Source organism: Vidua chalybeata, chromosome 2, assembly GCF_026979565.1.
Source record: "Vidua chalybeata isolate OUT-0048 chromosome 2, bVidCha1 merged haplotype, whole genome shotgun sequence".
NCBI lineage: Eukaryota > Metazoa > Chordata > Aves > Passeriformes > Viduidae > Vidua > Vidua chalybeata.
Genome location: NC_071531.1, coordinates 115,306,046 through 115,325,166, shown reverse-complemented (window position 1 = coordinate 115,325,166; position 19,121 = coordinate 115,306,046). Strand labels below are relative to the sequence as shown.

General features: G+C 55.1%; 1 protein-coding gene across 3 annotated transcripts; it reads right to left on the bottom strand.

The window, feature by feature from the left end:
• Window positions 1–1,128: 1,128 nt before the first annotated feature.
• Window positions 1,129–6,406, bottom strand: P2RY6 (pyrimidinergic receptor P2Y6). 3 transcript variants are annotated; one of them, XR_008429584.1, is made up of 2 exons: window positions 2,055–6,406; window positions 1,129–1,442 (listed from the first exon to the last, which is right to left on the bottom strand). XR_008429584.1 is itself a non-coding variant. In XM_053936537.1 (2 exons), exon 2 carries the CDS (start codon window positions 4,325–4,327, stop codon window positions 3,338–3,340), a length of 990 nt encoding a protein of 329 aa, XP_053792512.1. In that variant the 5' UTR covers window positions 4,328–4,382; window positions 6,248–6,406; the 3' UTR covers window positions 2,011–3,337. The 3 variants fall into 3 exon arrangements, 1 of the variants encoding a protein (XP_053792512.1); XR_008429585.1 differs by having other exon boundaries at window positions 1,129–1,438; XM_053936537.1 differs by lacking the exon at window positions 1,129–1,442 and having other exon boundaries at window positions 2,011–4,382; window positions 6,248–6,406.
• Window positions 6,407–19,121: the final 12,715 nt, after the last annotated feature.

Sequence of the window (19,121 nt, the reverse complement as noted above, 5' to 3'; positions counted from 1 at the left end):
TAGGATGAAGGGGGACAGCTTTAAACTAAAATAGGAGAGATTTAAGTGGCATATTGGGAAGAAATTCTTCTCTGTGAGGGTGGGCAGGCCCTGGCACAGGGTGCCCAGAGAAGCTGGGACTGCCCCTGGATCCCTGGAAGTGTCCAAGGTCAGGTTGGACGCTGGGGCTTGGAGCAACCTGGGCTGGTGGAAGGGCAGGGTGTTGAAATTAGGTGGTCTTCAAGATCCCTCCCAACCCAAACCACTCTGTGATTCCCTCCATCCCTTCCCAGCTTTTTAGGGGGAAACATGATAAATAACCAAAAAATGTGAGTGCCAGTGAATGACTCTTCCCGTTGCAGCAGATTCCTCCAGACCCTGCTCATCTCAGGGAGGAGAGAACACCTTGTTCTCAATTTGCAAAGCTCTGCAGGGAAGCACTGCCCCGTGAACAGACTTTCTCGTGGGTTTTCAGCATCGCTTGTCAGCGCTTGCTATTTGAAGCCTATAACCCTTTTTTCCCCCCAAGACAGCAGATTTATCGCTGGGGATGTGAAAAATGAAGGTGGCTGGGACGGCTGGTGGGTGAGCTGTGGCCTTGGAAACACGGATGGGGCTGCAAAGGTGTTCTGGCCATGTAGAAGATATTGCTGGCTCTGACCCCGAGGCACAAAAAAAAAAGGGAAAAAATAAAATCCAACACCTCCTGTAAATGCATTTTTCAGGACCTAAAAAGCGCCCGCAGCGATGCCGTGAGATGCTCTACCCCAGCAAGTCTTCCTTCCCTGGCTCTCCCTTCCCACCCTCCACCCTGCTTCCCTGCTTCCCCCAGGCCTGGGTGTCTCCTGGCTGCAAGGATGACGTCCCCACGATGTCCCTCCCTGGTGGCATTTTGGGAAGAGCCATGTATTTCATCCCCACTCATTTCTGTAGGAGCCGTTCCTCAGCTGCTGGCTTTGAGCATCTGGCAAGCAAAGGAGATTTGTTGAAGCCTTCACCCCATTTCTAAGGCATCCCTTTATTCCCATCACTTCCAGGCCTGGTGGTGCCAAGGGACCTGCTGACAGGACTCCAAGGCAGGGCAGGACATGGTGAGATACAAAGAGAGCTCTGTGTGTCCCCTCCTCTTCAAAAACATTCCAAATGAGTGATTCCAGTATCAGGAACAACATCCTGAGGCCGTTGGATGTGACCACCTGAGCCCGTGCAGCCACCACCAGACCTTTTGGAAGCTGATTAATTCCCCCCTCCACAACCTCAGAGCTTTATTGTGGTTCGATTTTTTCGGCCGCCTCCTCCCACGGGTCCTATCCAGGCGCTGGGTGCAGGGCTCCTCCCTCCCTCCCTGGAGCCAGGTGGACACCCACAGAGCAGCCGGATTTCTCCAAATCTAAATATTTTGCGCCCTCTCCTGGGTCCGGATGGCGTGGCCCGGCCCTCCCACTCCGTCACCTTCCTCCTGTCTGGGAAGAGATGGGAACATCATGCTGGGGTTGTCCCTCCAGCCACCGCTCTCGCAGCCCCCCGGCATTTTGCCCTTCCATTGCAGGACCCCAAAGATGCATCAGAGGGGATTTTGGCGTGGATGAGCTCAGGGCAAGGGAAAGCACGGGGCTGCCTTTGCCTCGTCCATCACATTCTGTGCCCCAACCCAGAGTCACTGTCACTGCCAGGACAGGGAGGCAGCTCCTGAAAAACCCGGTGGTTTGAGCTAATGCTGCTGCAGGATCCCTCTCTGTCCCAGCCCAGCCGTGATGCGGAGATCTCTGAGCATCATCCAAGAGCCTGTGACCACTCTGGACACCCTCCCCATCCTCATGATGGCACGGAGACACACTGGGACTGCCAGCATGGATGGGTGGTGGCCAGGTACCTGAGGAGAACCTGTGTACCTGCAGGGAGCAAGTCAGGATGGAGCTGCACGCTTGGCCAGCTGCAGGGTGGAGGGGTGCTCAACCCTGGAGATTTGAAGCAGATTACTTAAATCCACTTAGGTGTGATTATTATAAGCAGACATGAGAAATGCAGTTATCCACATATATATTTATATATATGTACACTGTATAGATACATACACCGTGTTCAGGCAGAGAATTTCTGCACTGCAGAGCCTGGGCTGGGCCACAAACCTCCCTCTGCTCGGATATATTCTATGTCTGTACATACAGTGGGTGTATACACCCATCTGAGAGAGAGCAGGGAGTTAATTCTATACATCCTATATGTTAGAGAAGACTCGCAGAGTGATGAGTGGTGCATCCACCTCCCAAATCCCTCCTCGCTGGGAGGGGGCAGCATCCCAACAGAGGCTGGGGGCGCAAAGCTCAGGCCCCAACCCCGTGGAGAGGCCAGGGATGCATGGTGACATGGCCAGGGATGCATGGTGACGTGGCCAGGGATGCATGGTGACATGGCCAGGGATGCATGGTGACGTGGCCAGGGATGCATGGTGACGTGGCCAGGACACTGAGTAGCTCTCTGTGGAAAGCATCTTCCAACTGCGGGCGTTGTGTCCACGTGTGTTGGCTCTCATTGTGGTGGATCCTGGTTAGGAGGTGACAGCAGGGCACCACTGACACCAGCATGGGCCAGATTTGGGCTAAGCAGGGAGCTGGATTCAGGTGAAGGTCGCCAGGCAGGTGACAATGCTGCTGGTTTGTGCCTAACCCACCCCATGGTTGTGGCTTCAGTGGGAAATCCAGCACGGGTGTTCCAGTTGCCCTGATGTCCCCTTTCCCAGTTCCCAGTCCGTTCAGGGGTGCTCCTCCACCATTTTGCAGCACCAGCAACACCAGTGAGCCTGTGTCTCTTGCTGGTGTGGCCTCATTCCAGGCACTGGGGGATAGGGATGTCCCAAAAAGGATGTTACACAAAAACCACCCGTGGCACTGATCTTGAGCTGGAGAAACACATGGCCCCGTGGTATGGGCTGAACCAAATCCTCCCCAGCCTTCATGCTGTCCCCATAATGGAATTTTTAATTGAGTACAGGGACAAATCATCCCCCAGCAGCTCATCCTGAGCCAGGGACGTGTCCTCCATGGAGCTCCCACTTGTTCTCCACGGTCCCAGTGGATTTTTATTGCATCGGTGGCTTGACCACCAAGGTGCTGAGCTGCTCCAAGTGAGCAAGGGAGAGGACACTGGATCTGTGATGGGGTTAATACTGCACCACTGGATGGAGATGGATCACCATGGATCCATCGCCAGGCTGGAGATGGGCTGAAAGTGCTGAAAGCTTGGGAGATGCCATCCTCCTCTCCTCCAGCATGTCCCCAGTGAAGCCATCTCTGCTCCGTGGAGCTTCGAGCCGAAATTGCTCCGTGCCTCGGCGGCACCGAGGTGGCCCCGTCCTCGCCTAGGAGCCGTAGGTGACGCAGTGGTCGTGCCGCCACTTGGAGCTCACCTTGTCGAGGAGGTAGCGGGTGCTCTCGCGGAACTTGCGCTGGGTGAAGTAGAAGAGGATGGGGTCGAGGACGCTGTTCATGCTGGCGAAGGGCCGCGTGCACTTGTAGGCGATGGCGAAGGCCTGCAGGGCCGGGCAGGGCAGGACGGGCGAGGAGCGGACGATCAGGTAGATGGTCTTGGTCAGGTGGAAGGGGAAGAAGCTGATGGAGAAGACGATGACCACGATGATGACCATACGCACGGCTTTGTCCTTCCTCTTGTGCACGGCCAGGCCGATCAGCTCGTCCTTCTGGCACAGGATGCGGGCCATGCTGCAGTAGCAGGCCAGGATGGCCACGAAGGGCAGCAGGAAGCCGGTGAAGGTGAGGGTGATGCCGTAGGGGAAGTAGGCGGCGGAGCGGTCGGGCGTGCTCAGGTCGTAGCAGACGGTGCGGTTCCTCTGCGTGCCGGTGGAGGCAAAGACGAAGGTGGGCAGGCACTGGGCGATGACGATGAACCACACGGCCGCACACACCAGCCACGTCAGCTTCTTGCCCTTCTTCTTGTGCCACGAGGCCAGCGGGTGGCAGATGCCCAGGTAGCGCTGGACGCTGATGCAGGTGAGGAAGAAGATGCTGCTGTGCAGGTTGGTGTAGAACTGGAAGCGCACGAATTTGCAGGTGAAGTCCCCGAAAGGCCAGTAGTCCTTCTGGGTGTAGTTGTAGATGAGGAGCGGCAGGGAGCAGACGTAGAGCAGGTCAGCCACGGCCAGGTTGAGCATGTAGATCATGGAGCGGCTCAGCGCCTTCCGCGCCAGCCAGATCTGCCCGATGACCACGGCGTTGAGGGGCAGCCCCACCACGAACACCACCGAGTACACCAGGGGCAGCAGGACCTGCTTGAACTCCTCGTGGTAGGTGCACGAGTTCCTCCCGGTGCTCGTGGCTGTCAGGTTGGCCATGGTGGTGTTCCCAGCCGTCAGTGTCCTCTCTGCTGGCGTGGCCCCTCTGCAGCACCTGTGAATGTCAGAGGGGACAGCTGGTGACTCGTCTGCGTGGTGTCACATACGCCCTTCACAGGATGAACCCGGACTGGTGATCTGCAGGTTGGGGCAACCCCCAGTGTGCACACAGGCTGGGGGATGGAGGGATGGAGAGCAGCCCTGAGGATGATTTGGTGGATGGGAAGCTGGACACGACCCAGCCATGTGCAATCATGTGCAGCCCCCTGTGCCCTGGGCTGATCCCCCAGCCTGGGCAGCAGGGCATGGGGGGTTCTGCCCCTGTGCCCCTGTGCCCAGCTGAGAGCCCACCTGCAGAGCTGCCCCAGCCCTGGGGACACAGCAGCAGCACCTGGAGCTGCTGGAGAGAGCTGCTCCAAGAGATCCCCTCTGCTCTGGGAGAGCTGGGCTACCCAGAGAAGCTGTGGCATCCCTGCAAGTGTCCAAGGCCAGGTTGGACAGGGTTTGGAGCACCCTGGGCTAGTGTGAGGTGTCTCTGCCCATGGCAAGAGGCTGGAATGAATCTTTAAGGTCACTTCCATCTCAGACCCTCCTGTGATTCCACGATTCTAAGCCACAATGATGGATTTAGGGGTCTAAGAAGAAGGTGAAGGCAGAGTGAGTGGGACAGCACAGGACAGCGTGGTGGCCACACTTGCCACCAGCCCAGCTCCACTTCCCAGGACACTTATCCCGCGCAGAAAGGTTTGCACAAGGCCGAGCCGCTGTCAGCCCCCTCCGGCAGAGGAAATTGCGGCAGGATGCTCCGGTAGCCGCCGGCACGGCTTCCTGCGCCTCTGCAGGGGGTGCCAAAGCCCTGCGGCCAGCCGGGCTCAGCCCGGGAGATGCCGCCCGCACGGAGCCCAGCGCGACCCTCGTGGGCACTTCCAACCCGTCATTAGCGCGGTGACATCGACCCCAGAGCTTTTCAGTTCAGTGGGCTCAGAGAGCCCACCCAGCCTCCTCCGGGCGGCTCTGAGCAGGGGAGGAGGAGATCTGCTTTCCTCAGAGGCAGATGTGGTGGCACAGCCGCAGGAGCCCCCCTGCCCCAGCCGTGTCGCCGGGCAGCATCTGTCGCCGCTCCGCCCGTGGGTGCCACCCGCGCCCGGAGGGCGGCAGGTCCCGGAGAGCCGCTTCTCCTCCTTCCCCTCGCTCCCTGCCCTGCCCTGCCCAGGCTGCAGCCCTGGCCGGAGGCACAGCCCCCGCTTCCCCTGCTGCCCTGGGCACAAACCTGCCTGGAAGGGGGTGGCCAGTGGGAAGGGGAAACTGAGGCAGGGAGGAGGTGCCCAAGCTCCAGCCAGGAGCATGGGGCACAAGGCACCAGGGAGAGAGAGACAAACGAGTTCAGGGGCCGGCCCGTCAGCTTGTACCCCCATCATTTCAGGTGTCTGGGGATTCAGCAGCCCCCAGAGCACAGCTCAGCCATGGTGTCAGTGTCGGGGACACAATTTTGGGGCTTGTGAATCAGTCCCCCGGCTGCTGCACACACCTCCTATCCCCCTGCTACCCTGCCGAGTCCCCCTGCACCCCCATTCATCCCATCACACCCTAGAGGAGTCCCTCTGGCACCTCACTGAGCCCTCATCAGCCCTCAGTGCCCCCCTAAACCCTGCTGAGCCCCCCTGCATCACACTGAGCACCCCAGTGTCACCCCAGTGTCACCCCAGCTCCAGCACTCACCTCTCCCACCTCCAAGCCAACAAATGCTCCAGGGCTGTGAACCTCCCTATCCCCTGGCTCCCCCAAACCTCCCTCAGGACCCAAGGTCGGGGCAGCACCCACAGAGGAACCTCTGCCACCCCCCCCAGTGTCCCCACCAAGGACACTGGGGACAAGGTGGCTGGGAAGAGGGGTCCTGGGGGGCCTGGGAGTGCCTCTTACCTCTTGGGGTGCCCCGGGCTGCTGGGACCCACGGCTCTGCCGGCGCTTGGCACATCTGTGGGTGCCACGATCTGTGGGTGCTGTGCTCACCCCGTTGATTGAGCAACACTTCCCTTTCCTCTCAGCAGCAGCAGCCCAGGGAAACGGGGAACAGAAACCCAGCTGGCAGGAATGGCTCTGCCGGGCACTGCAGGGCTGTGGCACGCCACAGATGCCACCAGGGCAGGGGACGCAGGTGCCAGGATGTGGCTGGCTCGTGTCATTCTGGATTATTTGGTCTTTCCTGTAATTTTTTTTTTTTTTTTAATTTTCCCCCTCGTTTTTTTTTTTTTTTTTGGCCGCTTTTCCTCATTTTTGAGTTTTTCCTCCATTTTTGCCTCGCTTCCCTCATATTTGGTTCCTTCTAAGTGTGGGCAGATGTTGGGGACAGGGCACTGTGGCACCAAGAGGAAGAAGATGTTCCAGCTGTCCAGGTGCTGAAATAAAACAAGGGAAACCGAGGCACAGGCACTGAGTTTGAAGTGAACCAGTGTGGTCTACACCTCTTTTCAACATATTTTCCCCCCAAAACACCTCTTGGAGGTGTTGGCAGGGCATTGCTGAGGGCCATGCCCAAGGCTACCTAGGTCTTCAGTTACCCAAAAAAAAGGATGAGCAGCCAAAAAAAAAAGAAGGGATCTCCCCCAAAAAAATGGCAAATGAGGAAAAAATCCTCTTTGTAAGAGGGAAACAGCACTGAACTCCCCTACTGCTGGGTTTGGGGGGGTGGGAAAGCTGCAGGAGAGGAGGAAAAATCCCTCCTGATCCCAGGGAAAGGCCAGACACTGGAGAATCCCCATCCCAACTGCAGCTGCCCAGAACCCCCAGTCACATTCTGCCAGTGCCCACCGATTAATGAAACCAGTTAATGAAACCAATTAATGAAACCACAGTGAGACCCTCAGCCTCAACCAGTTTCTGTGCCCAGGGCATGTTCCCACCTCATTGTCTGTCGGGGTGGATTGTCCCAAAAGTCCCTTTTCTCACCCCAAAACCCCATCATGGGAATCCCTGCCTGCTCTGGGGTGATGGGGCTGGCACCTCCCACATCCATAGGAGCTGGTGCCCTGCCACCAGTGATGGGCACTTGCTGAAATGAGCAAGCACAGGAAATGAGATTTTTCAGGGGGGAAAAAAGGGTGCCTGTGGTGTTGGGAGGGGTCAGGATGGGGTCAGCCTCATCCCAGAGGTTTAAAGGTGCCTGCAGAGGAGGAACAAGGATCAGGAAAGAGAAGTGGGGCTGCTCTGTGGCCAGATGGAGAAGAGGTTAAAAATAATCACCTGCAGCTGCACATGCCCCCTCCAACCTCTTTGCTTTCAAACCAAGCCCTTCTCCAGTGGAATTAGCTTTAATTAACACCCTCCTATTGATTTGGAGGGGGATTCTGCAAGCTGGATACAGCGGGGAAAGCTTTTGGGTGTTGCTGCCCTGGAATGGGATGTGGGGGAGGGCTTTGTCCCTTGGAAACCTTCCTCCGTGGTTTATCTTTCCCACTCTGGTCTTTGTGGCTGGCTGGCAGGGCTGGAAGTCTGGGCTGGGTGGAAGTGAAAGCTCCAGCTCAGCAAATTTCAAAGAGCACGGAAAGGGGGATGCTCCATCCTGCATGTCACTCGGGCCAAAGCCACCACATCCTTATCCCCAAACGTCTCCTGGCTGGTGCCCAAATATCCTCAGGTGCCCATCTGCCCAGTGGGGAGCCAGGCTTGGATGTTTTAGGGGAAATCTCCTTTTAGTGAAGCCTGAGGGTGTAACAATGTGGAAAAATTGGGAGACCATTGGGAATTTTGGGGTACTCGACACGGATTGTCAGGAATGGGGCACAGGGTGGTGGATAGAGTGGATAGAGCCACTCTGTCCTTGGGTCAGCACCTTCTTCTTCCCACACTTTGGTGCCCCATCATAAATCAGCACCTCAGGGAGGCTCTGGGCAACCTGGGCAGCGATTCCCTGCTGGAAAGGGAATGATGGGGACAGGGAAGGTGCAATGAGCTTTCCCAGTCTCAGCTGGCCTATACCTCTATGCACGTAAATATAAATACAAACACAAATATAAATATCAACATATACCTCTATACATAAATGCACCTCTGCACATCTCTCTACATATATATCTCACTACATACAACCATATCTATGGCTCTCCACACACACACATTATATATTTATATTTATTATTTATAATTTATCGTTATAGTTATAGTTATAGTTAGTTATAGTTATAGTTATAGTTATAGTTATAGTTATAGTTATATAGTTATATGTATATGTATTTATATTTATATTTATATTTATATTTATATTTATATTTATATTTATATTTATATTTTAAATTATATTAAGAACTAGAACTAGAACTAGAAATATATACCTCTCCACTCACATATACAGACTATACACACACATACACAGAAACTTCTACACCCCTAAACGCAAATATATGTCCCTGAGCACATGGAGTCACACTCATGTTGATACATAACTCCACCCATATATACAGAAATACATTTATACACCTATACACACGTGTCTATGCAGATATGCTCATATATAGGAATATATCTATACCTCTAGGTGTATACATGCATTAATACATATAAATATATATAAAAGGTAGAGGCCAGGCTACCGGCACCCTCAGCAGAGGTGCCAAGGAAAACCAGGTCCCTCGAGCAGATTTAAGCACGTTTATGTGCAATACAACCTCTGGCTGATCCCTATGGATGCCTGAGGGATGCAGGCACCGCAGACCATGGGAGCAGAGGGACAGGGGAGAATCCACCCTGCGCCAGCCCTGCCAGGGGGATCGCGGTGGGATTTTGAGCCCTGCTCCATGGTAAGAGCTGCCAAACGTCCCCAGGGGCAAAGTCCGGCAGCTTCCATTCGGAGTGGCTCTGGGATCACTCCAAATCCCAGCCGAAGCACCAAGCACGGCTGTTCTCTGGATCCGACCTCATTCTCTCTGTTCTGCCTCATCCTGCCCAGTTCAATTCGATCTGTTTGGGTCCAGTCCTACCCAGTTTTCCCCCATCCTGCCCAGTTTGGTTTGATCCCGTTGGATCCCATCCTGACGGGTTCAGCCTTGCCCCCTCGGGTCTGACCCTGCCCGGCTCCCTCTGACCCACTCGGATCCCATCCTGCCCAGCTGGGTCTGACTCCGTTGGGTCCCATCTTGCCCTGTCCAGTCCCATCCTGCCCGGCTCACTCTGACCCACTCGATCCCATCCTTTCCCGGTTCGGCTTGTCCGGTCCCCCCCTCCCCATTGGCGGCACTTACCGGCAACGGGATGTGCCGGGAAAGAGCGGGTTCACTCTCACCCTGTAAGGTCCCATCCTGCCTGGGTGGATCTGACCCTGCCGGGTCCCTTCCCACCCGGTCCGGTCCAGTCCCATTTTACCCAGTTGGGTCTAACCCTGTTGGGTCCCATCCTGTCCGGTCCAGTCCCATCCCGTCCTTCCAGCCCGATCCTGCCCGCTTCACTCTGACACACTTGAATTCCATCCCTTCCCGGCTGGGCTTGTCCCGTACTCCCGGTACGCGGCACTTACCAGAGCGGGATGCGCCGGGAGGCAGCGGGTTCACCCTGACCCCTTAGGGCTCCATCCTGCCCTTTCCAGCCCCATCCCGCCCGCTCCTGCCCAGTTCACCAAGATCCCATCCCGCCCGGTTGGGTCTGACTCTTTAGGGTCCCAACCTGCCCGGTTCACTCCGAGCCTGCTGGGTGCCATCCCGGCCCGGTTCGGTTGATCCCGTTCCCACCGTTCGCGGCACTTACCGGCAGCGGGATGCGCCGGGAGCCCGCGGCGCGGAGCGCTCGGAGCCGCCGCGCTGCCGCCGCCGCTCCGCCCCGGGGCCGCCCCTCTCCGCCCCGCTCCGGCTCCGGCTCCGGCACCTGCGGGAGGGCCCGGAGGGGGCTGGGGAGGGGTCACAGCTGGACAGGGGCGAGGCAGGGGGGAGAAACAGCTGGGCCAGCATGGGGGGCTCCCAGGCGAACATCTGGCTTAGGATGATGGGCGAGCATCTGTATCTGTAAAGCCGGTGTCGGGGGAATTCCACCGGCCCCAGAAGTGGGATTTACAGCGGGGGATGCCCAGGCACTAGGGAGCAGCTGGATTGTCCTGGCCCTGGGGGTCGGGGACAGGGCCTCCCTGCGGCACCGGGTCGCAGCCGAAGGGGTCGATGCCTCCCGTACTCATTAACCAGGCGGTCAAAGCTCCGCGCTTCCTGAGCAGGGCAATTAAAGAGCAATTAGGCAAAGAACCCCGGGGGCACGGGCTGGGTATGGAATGGCAGATGCATAAACAGCACTGGGATGCTGAGGTTCCGCTGGACCATGGGCTTGACCCTTCTTTTCCCTGGGAGGCCTCCAGAATGATTCCCTGCTTTCTTTCTGGGGGCTTGTGGTGGGTCTCGGTGGATGTGGAAGAGAAGGAGGTGCTGAAAGCATTGCCCAGATGATGGAATTCCATGTGGGGGGCTCCCCAGTGTCACCTCACTGAGCAGGCACCCAAATATGCCCGGGTTGGGTTGTACAGAATGAATGGTGCAGTGGAACGAGGCATCTGGGTCCTGCTGCAGTGGACAACACGGGCTTTCATCGATCCTGGCACGAGCCCACGGCCAAGCCGGGCAGCGTGGCCACGGGAGAGATGGGCTCTGGCAGGATCTGACATGAATATTTGCAACCACAGCCAGGCTGGAGCCATCCCTCACATCCTGGGGCTGCCCGGGCTTGTGGGGTTGGGTTGGCGATGGCTCGGTGCCCTTGTGAAATTCCCCCCTCCCTCCGCCTCCACGGGGAGAGGAAAATGGGGGGGAAATGTGCTTTTCCCCAGAAAACACACCTTGTGCAAACAAGCCCAACATCCGTGGATGGGGAGCCCAGGAATTCCTGCAAGCATCCAGGGAATGCGGCTGAGGATGGATGCAACTCGTTCCCCCGATGAATTGACAGTGAGGGTGTTGATCCCACCTCCAGTGCTGCCTCTGGCTTTGGGGAAGGCTGGTGTCCTCCTCCCTCCTGGCACGGCGGGTGTCCTTGCAGGTCCCCAAGGTGAACAGCCGGCTGTCCTGCTGTGGGGACACTGTAAATAGTGGTGGGAGTGTTAAAAAACAGAAAATATAATAGCGGCTCCTGGCTGCCTGCCAGCTCCAAACACATCCACTGAGCCACAAGCCCAGCCCTAGAGCACCTGGAATTAACGGGAATTCCCCAAAAATGACATTTCTGGGGGCTGATCAGGGATAGGAGAGGCAAATTTGGTAGCAGTAGCTGGGTCTTAAAAAAAGAGATTTCAAGCAAAGCGTTGTTTTTATACCACTTTTTATTAATAACAACAGATCACTGGGGAAAAATAAGTGGGGAAAGGGACTAGCCTGGGTTCCTCTTGGAGTCTGACCGAGTGAATTAATCCTTGGCAAAAAGGCCTGGCACGGTGGCTGGGTTTGAGTTTCCGAGCCCCTGGTTTCTGTTCCTCCGGCTGGATGTTGCCAGTAACTGCATTAGCTCCTGAGTGCAGGTGACCTTTGCCACTGCTGTTCCCGGGGGTAATTGCACCTTCCCACTGCTACCCAGCCTTCCAGCTGCCAGCAGATCCCAGCATGGCTGGATGTAGACAGGAACCTCTGTGGTCAAGGCCAGGGAGGCCCTTTGGAACTGGCACCGTGGCCTTTCAAGGGCTGCAAAACCTCTTGGAGGTGAAAAGCAGCATTTTTCAAATGCTGAAGCTTTTGTGAGGGCCTCGGGGCTGGGATGTCCCCACCACCAGACACTGGCTGTCCCCATGGAGAGGTTCCTCAGAGCTCTCAGGTTGCTGCCCAGCACAGACATGCAGGGATCAGGCTGGGTCCCTTCTGCCTCGGGCTCTGCCGCATCTCACCAGACCGGAGACGTCTTGCATGAGGAATTTCATTACATCTAAAAGCTACTTATAACGGAAATGGGCTTAATCTCTCATGTCCTGACAGCTCCAGCCTGCCAGGGTGGTGGATCTGGTTCAGCTTGCTCGTGAGGAGATCACATTTGATGACAACTTTCTCTTTTTAAACCAGCTCAGAGGATATGGTCACCCCAGACACCTCCATGGACATCTGCTATCCCAGCACCTTTTGAGACCCTGGATTTTTAGCAGAGAAGGTGTTTGGTGCAGAAAGTCTCATCTCCTGAGATCTACTCCGATGGAGCCGTGCAACCAGAGTTCACCACAGCCAGAGCAGTGCAGCCAGCTGGGGTGAAGTCAGACAAATCCTCGTGCTGCTGGACGTCTGAGGGGGAGAAACTGATCACCTTCCTGTGCCATGAGGGGTCCTTCACAATTCGGACCTTCACAATTTGTGGTCAACTTTCTCTCTTCGAGGACAGAGCTGGGGTCTGGGATGGGGATGTCTCCGAACTTTTCATGGTTGAGTGGAAATCAAATGCCTCCAGGTTGGCCACAATCCCTCCTTTGGCTCCTTGCCCTCCATCCTGAAAACCCTTAGGTTTTAATCTCTATGTGCAATTTTTAGTCCGTGCAACGAGTCTGCGTTTCCATAATGGGAATTTTAAGTATCTTCTTAAGTCACTTTTCAGGTCAATTGAAGTTATTTCCTCATTAATACCATTAAACGCAGCGCTGTTGACTCAGTTTGCCCATCCCCTTGCCAAGGGCTGTAAGGATGGGGCCTTGGGGATTCCTGAGAACCCAAAATAACTTCAAGGCATGAGGCATCTCCCAGAGGGACCAAAGCCTTCCAGGAATTCAAACACAGAGCATGGACCATTTGCTTCCCAGGGGAACGCAGGGATGTGCTCGAGTCTTGGGCTGGTTCTCCCTTTTCTGCAGGCAGGTCCATCACACCCGGCCACCGCAGCAAATATTTAAAACACACTTCCCTGTTCCTTCCACTGCAGAGGAAAGCAAACTGGACATTTATTTTTGGGGGTGAAAAAAACTCTGTTTCATGTCTGGCATCACTGATGATGTTTTCTGTGGGGGCTACTCATATGTCTTTACTTCTCCCTTTCAATTCTGCTTCTCAGAAGATCACGCTGTGCCCTTGAAGAAGATGAAAGGGGAAGGCATGTCCCAAGTGATTTATTTTTGTAATTCCAAGAATTGGTCTCTTTCTTATAAGAAGGAAAAGACTTTTTTTTTTTTTTTTTTTTTTTCCTTTTTCTGTGGAAGAGCAGAATTACGAAAACAAGGCAAAATTGAGTCACAGTTTTCTCTTATGTCATACACAGGTAGGCAAAAAAAAAAAAAAACAACTCCACCAGTGCTTGAGGTTTGCTAAACTCAGCTAAACCCAACGTGATGGCAACATTTTATAGGAAGATTTCAGAGATATCCCAGGTAATAATACCCCTTGATTCAGGTATAAAAGGTTTTTCTGCTCTGCTTGCTGGGAGATGACTGAACCACCGCTTGTTGGAGATTTTATCAGGAGCAGCCCCCAAAGAGGGACGGTTCCATGTCCCCCATTTCCAGAGGGGAATTATTTCCATTTCTTCCCCCACCTAATCTACCAGAAAATCCCTTGGATCTGCTTCTGTGCAAGCAGAGAAGGGCTCAAGGCTTCAGCAAACCCACTCAGAGCTTGCTGTAGGGTTTGCTTGGTGTTGTGGGCAACATTAGGAGCAGGAATCAGGGGTCTGGAGCCAGCTCGGTGCCTGGGGTAAGGAGGGGGCCAGGAACAGCTTCCCAGGGTGGGCTGGGTTTTTGCAGGGACGTGGTGCTCGTGCAGCAGTGCTGGGAGCAGCATTACCTTGGCAGCACCTTCTAAACAAAGCTCAGAGCAGAGCCAGTGCCCAGACACTTCATCCAAACACTGGGGGGAAACCATAACAAGGGAAATACAATCCTGGGGGGTCCTGGCCATCAATTGTCTGCGTTTGGGCAAAACCAGGCACGGCTGCTGGACCTTCTCTTTTGATGTGGTGGCTTGCATGTGATTTGGGTGGGTGGCATTTGGGTGCCTGTTCAGCACAGGAGCATGGCCTGGAGATGATCATGGATGTTCAGGAGATGCTGATATGGATGTCAGGTGAAGCTTTGGGGGGTTGCAAGACCATCCTGAGCAAGGAGGTCTGTGGCTGTCACTGCTGGGAGTGACAGGTGGACTGGGGAGACCCTGTGATGACCTCAATCTGTGCCTCAGTTTCTCCAGTTGCACAAAAGAGTGAGCGCCCAGCTTTCAGCTTCTGGGTAGCAGCTATAAAACCCTCAAGCAGAGCATTGGAAGGTTGTGTCCCACATCTGCCACAGATAAAACCTCCTGGAGCAGCAGGCAGGGCCCTCCTCCCCTCAACCCGCCCGTCCTGTGCCATCTGGGACACCTGAGACCTGCCCCAGCCAAAAATGTTCAAGCAGGTCCATCCCGTCGGGGATGTGTTGCAAAACCCAGGCAGGGGCTGAGTTCTGCACCTCGGCAGGGAGGGAGGAGGGGAATCTGATGGGAAACAAGATCAGCTCGTTGCCCTGGAGCTTGCGTGTGCTGGCAGGCTCAGGAGCAGCGGGTGACCTCACTCACAGCACCTTTTGCAGTGTTTCAGCCTCTTGAATTTGTTTTTTAAGTCATTTTCCTGCAAACAAGGTTCTAGTCTATTCTTTTCTATTCCAAGTTATTAGTTTTAAATCCCTTTATTCAGGCCAGGAGCTGCCAGTGCCTGGGTCACTCTCTCTCCATGCACGTCCTGAGTCCTGATCTCAGCACAGTCACGACTCCTCCAACTTAAGGGATAAATACCCAGACAAATCTGGCATAAACAGAGAAAATGATGAAATGGGTTTGATTTAATATATCCAGTAATCCTAGGCATTCTCACTTCCTTCCCAGTATTATCTGATGTGTATTCTATTCTTGGACACTCAGAGAAACTTGCTCAAAGGAAAACCGAACAATAACAGACGGGAGATTAAAATAAAACCAGAAAAATAACGGGAATGGTGGACAAGAAACTGGTTGGGTTTCCAGGAAGGTTCAAGGGAATCTTCTGTGCAGGGATGTGACTGTGCCCTGCTCCAAATCCCTGTTGGAGGGGGAGGTGAAGGTGCTGTGTTCCCCTCAGGAATAACTGCTGGGCTTGGGTGTCCTTGCTCCAAACGAGCTCATCTCAGCAGAGTGGCTGGAGAAGGAGCCCTGGGATGTTCTCTGGAATGTGCTGTGGTGGGCTCTGTCCCTGACATGTGGCTCTGACTATTATTCGCACCCTTGTCATCCAGAGGCCAAGATGGGCCAAGACCAGGCGGCTGTAATTAAGCAAATCATTAAATCTCTGTCTTCCAGGCACTTGGACATCTGGTTTTTAAGCCAGCCACAAGAGGAAAGGCTGGTTTCCCCCCCAGGATGAGAGCAGGTGCAAACCACCCCTGGCTAAGCAGGACCTCTGAGCATGACACACCTCGTGGTCTCCTCTCGCCCTGGCACACCTGGGCTGAGCTGCATCCCATCTCCTGCTGGGTGAGTGTCCAAATGTCCCAGTCTCTGGGATTTTTAGGGTACCACAAGCCAACACAGCAATGGTCTGGTATGGCCATGGGTACCTCCAAAGAGAGCACTTCCCTGTGTTTGTGTGTGCACAGGGATTTCAGTCTGCAAACAACCAGCACAGCTCAAGGGCTCTGCCAGCTCCTGGATGTGTTCCTCCACTGGCTCTTCTCCCTCTCCTTCTCTCCGTGTCCCAGCAGCCCCGCTCCTCCCTCCTCTCCGTGCTCGTCCCTTGCCAGGCGCTAACATGGGAGAGCTCCCAGGTGTCAGAGACATCCCCATGTCACTCCCCAGGGGCTGGGGACCTGTGTGCTGACTCCTCGGGGCATTTTCTGTGTCCAGGGGGTCGTGCTCCTCCTTTAGGTTCCCAGGAATTCTTTGTTGGTGTGCAGGGCCTGCACCGGGGCCTGCACCAGGGCCTGCTCCGGGGCCTGCACTGGGGCCTGCACCAGGGCCTGCACTGGGGCCTGCACCGGGGCCTGCACTGGGGCCTGCACCGGGGCCTGCACCAGGGCCTACTCCGGGGCCTGCACTGGGGCCTGCGCCAGGGCCTGCACTGGGGCCTGCACCAGGGTCTGCACCGGGGCCTGCACTGGGGCCTGCACCAGGGCCTGCACCGGGACCTGCACACACCCAGGGGAGAGAACAACCATGTCCACATTGCTTCTAGGACTGTCACATAGGTCCTACGACGGTCTCAGAGGTGCTGGGACTGGCACGTTGTCCTGGGTTGTCACATTGTCCTAGGACTGTCACGTATTTGCTGTGATTCTCATATTGTCCTAGGATTGTCATGTATTTGCTGTGATTGTCACATCGTCCTAGGTTGTCACATCATCACCCTAGGACCCGTGAGGAAGACACAGCCACATCAGCAGGCGACATTAAACGGGTCAGTGGTGTGGCGGTGAAGGCAAACAGCCTGGCTTCTCCTCTTCCTCCTCCTCCTCAGGCAGTTAATATTGATAGGGTTTATGAATTAACTTCCCTCTGAGCGACTCGGCAGAGCCGGAATGGGGACATTAAACAAAAAGCAAGTGGCTTGTGACTCACGCCGTGGCCCTGTGCCAAGGCAAGCACAAAAGCAGAGCCTCCGGAATTGCTCACTGCTCAAACCCGCATGGTCCTGGAGAACACACCACATGGGTCCTCTCACTGTATTCAGCTGGGGCAGGTGAAAAACTTCTCCCCCTCCCAGGAACTCTGCTCCTCACCCAGTGCAGAGTCAGCAGAACAATCCATGAGGAGACAAACCTCGTCCCTGAGGGCCACCCGGCTCCCTCCCACAGTGACACAGATCCCGGATTTGGGAAGGTCCCTCTCCCACACCCCACAGGGCTCGCCTGCTCCTGCAGGGGATGATGCAGCCCTGTCCTGCAGACTCCCAGAGGTCTCTGTTTTTGAGGAAAATGAGTAAGAGTTGATTGTCCTTTTGGGTAAGAATGAATCAAAGAAGTTTTAAATAATAAACCTGTCCTTTCCTATAGTTATTTCCCTCTTTATTCCCCCTCCTGGCTGCTGGGAGGTTTGTAAACATTTATTAAAGTCTGCTTTGACATGTCACGCTGAGTATTTCCTTTTGGCCAGCTTCTTACACGTTTGCTTCCATGCAAATTCCCATACAAGGACAGCGGGGAGCCAAACCCCTTTCATCCCTCACAGCCTGCCTGGAGCCCTCTCGGGGTCACAGCTGGAGGGCAGGGAGGCTGAGACCTCCCCAAGGTCCTGGCTCAGGCAGATCCTTTCTCTGATGGGCTGAGGAGGGAGACTGTCTCCTCTAGCTGTTTGCAAGGCAAAAATCCAAAGGCAATGGATAAAGCGAGAGTGATAAAATGGAGCCGGAGTCTTTGGAGTGGTGTCCAGGTGGTGAACGCCTACTGAAACATGAGAAATCCTGTTTAGACATAAGAAAATGATTTTGCAGCTGTGAGGGTGGTCAGCTGAGGTTGTGGAGAAGCTCAAAATGCATCTTGACATGGCCCTGAGCAGCCCACTCCCACTCCCCCTGCTTGAGCTGAATGGTCTCCAGAGACCCCTGCCAGCCTCAGGCTCTCTGGAAGGGAAGGAAGGAGAGGACGCCCCTAGGAAATAAACTCTGTGGGAAGGGGGGAGTTTCTGCCATGCCTGGGAGGTGACCAGGGAAGTCCTTGAAGCCACGGTCGGGTGTGATGAGGGTGTGTCTGACCCACACTTCTGCAGGATGGAGGGGCTGCTGATTCCAGCCCTTTCCAAGCCTTCTTGTGAAGCTTTCTCCCGCACAGCACAGCGCACAGCAGCAGTGCAGTCCCCTGCCTTGTCTCATGCAGTGGCCCTGCAAGGACACAGTGAGCTCATCCTCCTCCTCCTCCTGCTCCCTCCTCATTAAATCCCAGACATCCTCCAGATGTTCCTCGGAAGGATGAGCACCACGTCTTTGTCGTTAGATCAGAGATAAAAGCTCTGGCTGCAGTGGGTGAACTTGTGCCCTCTGGAGCAGGTGCCCAAGTCCAGATGTTCACAGCACAGGGCAGGGATGAAATGAGGGAGAAGGCTGGTCCAGGAGGAACATCTGGGCATGGGGGCTGCTTGATCTGCTCTCCTTGGAGAGGGACCCCTTTCCAACTGGTTTGGAAAGGCAGCACAAGCTTCTCTGGAGATGAGAAGCACTGGGAAGCACCTGCACGTCTCACTGCCATGCACAAGGAGCCACATCTGGTTTGGGGGAAAAGCAAGGGAATTGGGCTGGTGAGAAACTGCGAGGTTGGAGAGGGATCTGTGGCATGAGGAGCCACCTACCTTCATAAAACCACAGAGCAGTTTGGGTTGGAAGGAACCAAAGTCCAAACCCAGATCAGGTTGGTCAAAGCCCCATCCAACCTGACCTTGAGTGTTTCCAGAGATGGGACATCCACCACCTCTATGGGAATCCTGTGCCAGTGTTTTACCACCCTCATTATAAAAAAAAAAAAAAAAAACCAAAAACAAAAAAAACCCCAAAAAAACCCCAACTTATTGTATCTAATTTGCTGTCCTGTTTTCTTCTTTCTGTTCCATAAATCATCTCACAGCTCACTGCCCATGGATGTGGAGTGAAGAAGGGAGGAGGGCAGGGAAAGTTGCTCCAGAGGGACCATCAAAGGGCCGGAGCTCAGTGTTTTCCTGGGAGCTGCTCAGAGGAGGTGTGATGTCCCTCTGCCCCAGCTCCACACCCTTGTCCTGCAGCTTTCTGAGGGCCTTCAGCAGCTCTAGTCAGCTCCTCCCTTAGCCCAAACAAACCCATTCTGGCTCCAGCCTGTGCTTGTACTCCAGGGCTGCTTGGTTCAGTGCCCTTGGGGGCATCCTGAACGTTTCGCCCACTGTGGATAAGGGGACAGGGTCACTGTGTCCCT